At 55.7% G+C, this 6,034-nt stretch overlaps 1 protein-coding gene across 1 annotated transcript; it reads left to right on the forward strand.

Moving 5' to 3' along the window:
• The first annotated feature begins 3,857 nt into the window (after positions 1–3,857).
• On the forward strand, positions 3,858–4,646 carry LOC138930792 (melanoma-associated antigen 10-like). The gene has a single exon (XM_070291214.1). The coding sequence runs from the start codon at positions 3,858–3,860 to the stop codon at positions 4,644–4,646; it is 789 nt and encodes a 262-aa protein (XP_070147315.1).
• The last annotated feature ends 1,388 nt before the right edge of the window (positions 4,647–6,034 follow it).

Here is a 6,034-nt window from a genome sequence, read left to right on the forward strand (position 1 = left end):
GGACTGTGAAGAAGGCTGAGTGCCGAAGAATTGATGCTTTTGAACTGTGGTGTTGGAGAAGACTCTTAAGAGTCCCTTGGACTGCAAGGAGATCCAACCAGTCCATTCTGGAGATCAACCTTGGGATTTCTTTGGAGGGAATGATGCTGAAGCAGAAACTCCAGTACTTTGGCCACCTCATGCGAAGATTTGACTCATTGGAAAAGTCTCTGATGATGGGAACTATTGAAGGCAGGAGGAGAAGGGGACAACAGAGGATGAGACGGTTGGAGGGCATCACCAACTCAATGGACATGAGTTTGATCAAACTCTAGGAAATAGTGAAGGACAGGGAAGCCTGGCACACTGCAATCCATGGAGTTGCAAAGAGTTGGACATGATTGAGCGAATGAACAACAACCAACAGGTAATATTATCTAATCATCAAACCAACGGTTCCCCTAAATCACCTGCCATGACTCAGCCTCTTCACCTAAAACCAAATATTTTATACAAAATGTTTTCCAAGTACAGTGACTGTTGATGGGCCCTCACGGGAAGATGTGTGGTTCCCTGTGCTCCCCCATGGTCATGGGCACAGCAGGCCCCCATCCAGCATCTGTCCTGGGACTGCAGCCTTCTCTCGAGTGTTAAGGAGGCCCCCTCCTGAATGGGGATGAGGGGGTCTAGTCACCCTGGAACAGAGGTTCTCATAGACTACAACTTCACTCCTACTGGGACTCCTGGAGACCCCGGTCCGGGCTGTCAGGTCGAGCCTCACCTCCCCCACCACTTCCTCAGTGACTCAGGGAGTCAGAGTCGGTCTGAGGGCACAGTCTCATGTGGAGAGAGGAAGGGGCCCACGTCTGGCAGAGACTCGAGGTGAGGACAGAGGGTCCCCAAGGGATACATGTGCGGCCCTCCCGACAGCCATGGGGGACCACAGGGTGTGGCGTCCAGATGTGACGTCACTGACCCCACTGGAGGGGGAGATATGAGGGCCTGGGTCACAGAGCTTGTGTTTAGGTCAGCAGAGTGAAGGAGCCCAGCTCTGCTAGGAGTCAAGGTAGAACCCTGAGAGGGCCACTGGGAGCCCAGGACATACAGGTCATCACTGCTTTTAGCCCTGCAAGACCCTTACAGGCTTGTGGGAACGAGCCCCCTCTCCTGCTTGCCTCTCAGGGGTCCTGGCTTCGGGGGATGCTGGCTCTAAGGGGAGAAAAGTTGGCAGCTGAGGGAGGTGCCTAGGTGAGCTGGGAGTCAAGGTGACAAAGAGAAAGAGGGTTGAGGAACCCCTGTGGGATCATCTCAGCTCTGGGAAGCCCTGGGCTTGGAGCCCTGATATCCTGTCCACAGTCTCCTCCCGGGGTCTCAGGTCTGTGACGGCCTTGACGTGAGGGGTCCTGCTTTCGGTCAACATAGGGACATCCCCGGACCTGCCAGGGCTCAAGATGAGGACGTTGAGGGAGGACACGGGTAACCCCACAGGTCCTGGCACCTGCTGTCAGCCCTGGGAGACCCTGGTGGCGGCATGAGCATAGGGTCGCAGAGACACTGGAGACTTGATGTAAGGGGAGGGGCCTCAGAGGGTGCAGGGGAGGATCTTAGGTTCTGAAAGAGTCTGGGTGAGGACCCTGAGGGAGGACTGCGGGGACCCTGGGCCTGGGATAGGTTGAGCCCAACATGCGTGGTCTCACTTCCTGATATCCGGCTCTCAGCCTGGGCTCCTGAAACAAGGGGCAGACTTCCTGACATCCGGGTCTCAGACTGGGGACTTCGCGTATGGGGCCCCGACTCAGGTGCGCCAATTCCCAGGTCCTGTGGTGTGTCAAGTTGAGGACACTGAGGGAAGACTAGGGTACCGTGGGCCACAATCAGAGGAGACCTCAGAGTAGCCCGTCTCTGTTATCAGTCCGGGGTGTCCGTGGGATAGAATGAGTGAAACAGGCATGGTCTGCCTTCCTGACATCCGGGTCTTGGAGACACTGGGCGCCCTGGTGTGAGGGGCCGGGGCTGCAGTTGGGGAGAGGCGAGAATCCCAGGTCCTGACTGGAGGCAAGGTGAGGTGCCTGAAGGAGGACTGAGGGGCCCCTGCGTGAGGACCGACGGAACCCCATAGATCCCTGCCCCGGTAGTTGGCCCTGGGAGCCCTTGTGGTGAGAAGAGCACACAAAGCCTGTCTGACTTCCTGACATGCGGGTCTCGGAGAGACTGGGGACTTGGTGTGAGGAACCGGGTCTCAGGTAGGGAGAGGACAGAGTCCAGGTCCTACCGGGAGTCAAGGTGAGGACACTGAGGGAGGAGGGGAGCGCGACCCCAGAGCAGAGGGGACCCTGGTAGTCCCCGGGCGGGATGACCATGTTCAGGGTTTCCTGACATCCGGGTCTCAGAGAGCCTGGGGCCCTGGTGTGAGGGGCCGGGGCTGCAGTTGGGGAGAGGCGAGAATCCAGTCCTGACTGGAGGCAAGGTGAGGTGCCTGAAGGAGGACTGAGGGGCCCCTGCGTGAGGACCGACAGAACCCCATAGATCCCCGCCCCGGTAGTTGGCCCTGGAGCCCTCGTGGTGAGAAGAGCACACTAAGCCTGTCTGACTTCCTGACACGCGGGTCTCAGAGAGACTGGGGACTTGGTGTGAGGAGCCGGTCTCAGGTAGGGAGAGGACAGTCCGGGTCCTACTGGGAGTCAAGGTGAGGGCACTGAGGGAGGAGGGGAGCCCGACCCCAGAACAGAGGGGACCCTGGTAGTCCCCGGGCGGGATGTGCAGGGTTTCCTGACATCCGGGTCCTGGGGACTTGGTGAATGTTGTGGCGTTTCAACATGGCGGACGGCACAATCGCGGGTCCTGCCTGGAGTCTAGGCTCCATGCAGGGAAGGACTGAGGCTGTTAGACCCTAAGGCAGGGAGGGATCCTTGCTCTTGCGTGGGGCAGTGGCGGGGCGGGGTGGGGGGGGGGGTTGGGGGGTGGCGGTCTTGGAGGCCCCAGAGTGGGGTGAGCAGCTTATTCACCTCTTTCTTAGGGGCCTTAAGGTGAGGGGTTCTGGTAGAGGGCGGAAGCTTCGGGTCTGCAAAAGCTGGACTCCCCAGATACCGAGGGAGGACTGAGCAGACGCCTGCCCCTCTCTTCAGTGCTGGGAGGCCAGGTAGGAAGTGAGGAGAGGTGACCCAGCTTCTCCCCAGCCTAGGACCCACGGGAGGCCCTAGGCATGTGTGGCCACATATGGGGCCCCTCAGCACTTTCTATCCAGACTTGGCACTTGTTCTGAGTTTCCCTGCAGGCCCCCAAAGAGGGAAGGTCCAGGCCATTTCAGTGTAAATGTGAGCACTACATGTGAGCCCCAATGGGACTAGCCACCCCACATCTGGGGGGACCTCATAGAGTCAATCCCTCCAACCAGCAAAGAAGGCCTAGGTCTGAGCCACAGTCTACCCCCGAGGTGCCCCCTCCATTTTTCTCACAGGGGATCCAGGAACCAGGAGGCGACAGCGGAGATCTGAGGTCTGTGTTTGAGGTCACGGAAGTGCCAGGAGTCAAGGTGAGGCGGGTGTCCTGAGTGTGCACAGGGGCTCCCAATCCCAGAACAGAGGGGATCTCAAAAGGCCCTAATTCCCCCACCTTGTTGGCCCCAGAACCTTGGGCTGTGCTGGCTGCACCCTGAGCCAGAATTTCTCTTCCTCACTTGACAGGGGACTGACCACCAAGGAGGAGCGCCCCTGTAACACCCAAGAGCAGCCCTCAAGGAAGACCAGTAAGCAGCCTCAGTCAGAGCCACCCGTGGCGCATTTCAGAACTGAGACCATTTACACTCTCTCTCTTTCCCAGGTCAGCAGTCTCCATTTTCCCTCTACCACACCCCCACTGTGCGCAAGACCCCAGTCATCATGCCTGTGGTCCCGACGAATGAGCTCTGCACTTCTGAGGAAGACCTTCAGGGCCAAATCCAGGCCCAGGGCCCAGTGGAGGCACAGCTCCTGGGGGCTGAGGCGGAGGATGCCTCAACCCCTCTGGCCTCCTTCCCTCCAGACTCATCTTCCTCTGCCGCCGTGGATGCGGAGATCTTGTTCAAGCAGGCTGTGAATGTGATGACGGCTGAACTACTGGAGTTCCTGCTCCTCAAGTATGGCACCAAGGAGCCGATTTTCCAGGCTGAAATGCTGAATAGGGTCCTCAGGGATAACCAGGCCCACTTCCCAGTGGTCTTCCGTAAAGCCACACAGTGCCTGCAGCTGGCCTTTGGCGTGGATATGAAAGAGGTGGACCACAGAGAGCACATCTATGTCATGGTCCCCACCCTGGGCCTCACCCTCAATGAGATGCAGAGGGGTGGGCAGAGCATACCAAAGGCTGGCCTCCTGGTGACGGTCCTGAGCCTGATTCTCGTAGCAGGGGACCGGGTCTGTGAGGAGAAGGTCTGGGGAGCACTCAGCATGATGGGGGTATTTCCTGGGATAGAGCACTGCATCTATGGGGAGCCCAAGGAGCTGCTGACCCAAGTGTGGGTTCAGGCAGGGTACCTGGAGTACCGTCAGGTGCCTTACAGCCACCCTGCTCGTTACGAGTTCCTGTGGGGTCCCCGGGCCTATGCAGAGACCAGCAAGCAGCAAGTCAAGGACTATCTGCACAGGGTCAATGGAAGGCGTCCCAGGTTCTTCCCACCCCGGTGTGCATAGCTGTGAGGGAGGAGGAAGAGGGGCCCTGAGCCAGAGCAGCAGCCAGGCTCCTTTCAGGCCCACATCCGGCAGCTTGTCCTGGGGTTAGGAAGGGAGGCTGATCCTTCCCTCTGTGTTGGAAGAGGGAGCATTCAGCCTTCTCAGTCGTGACAGCCTGGGCCAGTTGAGGGAACAGGTGTGTAGCATCTTTGGCTTCCTCTTCTCTACAATGACATGGAGATTCATTTCTGTTTCCTTTAGAATTGTTTCAAATGTTATTCCTTTTAATAGGAGGCTTAATAAGCCTCAGTGTCTAACTATGTCAATAACATTGATCACAGTGTGTTTGTGCTTACCCAGTTCAAGAACAAGAGTTTTGCTGTTTTGTAAAAGTGATTGTGAACACTTTCATTTTATTTTGTCACCCTGAACAAGATTACATGGGCTTGGAATATAACTATTTTGGAAATATAATATTACTTAGTAAGAATTAAGAAATAAAATATATTTGAGGTGAGTTCCTCTGTACTTCTTGTCTGTCATTTTATGCAGCTAAACTATCTCTGTTCAATTGGAGTTTTTCAAGTTATTATTTAAGAAAGTACAAAAAGCCTGAGGTGACTTAATAAGTGTCCTGCTCTGGCTCATTTATTCCACTGACCTTCATGGAGCCTGTGCTCTGTGGAAGGCCCTGTGTTAACAGTGGGGACACTAGGACAAGCAGGACACCCCAACACCTAGAGTGATGATCTGAGAGCTGCAGTCCCATGAGGAAGGTGGACAGACATCCCCTAGTTCCACAGAACAAGGCAACCAGGGGCAGGGTCCACGGGGAGCACTTGAGTGTCGGGGCCTGGTCCAGGGTGGTTTGGGGCTTTGGGAAGCTGGGTTCATTCTGTGGGAGGTGATGGTGATGAGGGTGAATGGTGGCAGCAGCCAGGTACACACAGTGTCTTATGGGTGAGAAGAAAATCTGAAATGGGACATACACATTAGAAGATCCGCTTCTGTCCTAGATAAATTTCCTGGGGCAGGAAGGGAAGTTACACTGTGGTCAGGGAGAGTTAGACACCTGTTTATACTGCTTGATCTAGCTACACCAAAAATTTGCCAATTGGGGAGGGGTGAGTGGACTTTGGTTTGCTACACAATCTACCCAGTCTTGGAGAATATAGTTGAAGACGTCTTGGTAAGCATCCCCGAACTTTTGGTAGGATTTTAATGGAGTGTCTTCTTTAAAACTGGTGGCTGTTCACTTAACCTAATGGATCAGCGTATCCAGGTGGTCAGGCCCTAAAGCCATAGATGAGGGGGGATTACGGAAACCACAGTGGCAAAATCTGCACTGAACTTGAATTCACACACCTCCGAATTCTCCTTGGAGGTGAAAAGTGCGGCATTGTGCATAT

Source organism: Ovis canadensis, chromosome X (assembly GCF_042477335.2).
Source record: "Ovis canadensis isolate MfBH-ARS-UI-01 breed Bighorn chromosome X, ARS-UI_OviCan_v2, whole genome shotgun sequence".
NCBI lineage: Eukaryota > Metazoa > Chordata > Mammalia > Artiodactyla > Bovidae > Ovis > Ovis canadensis.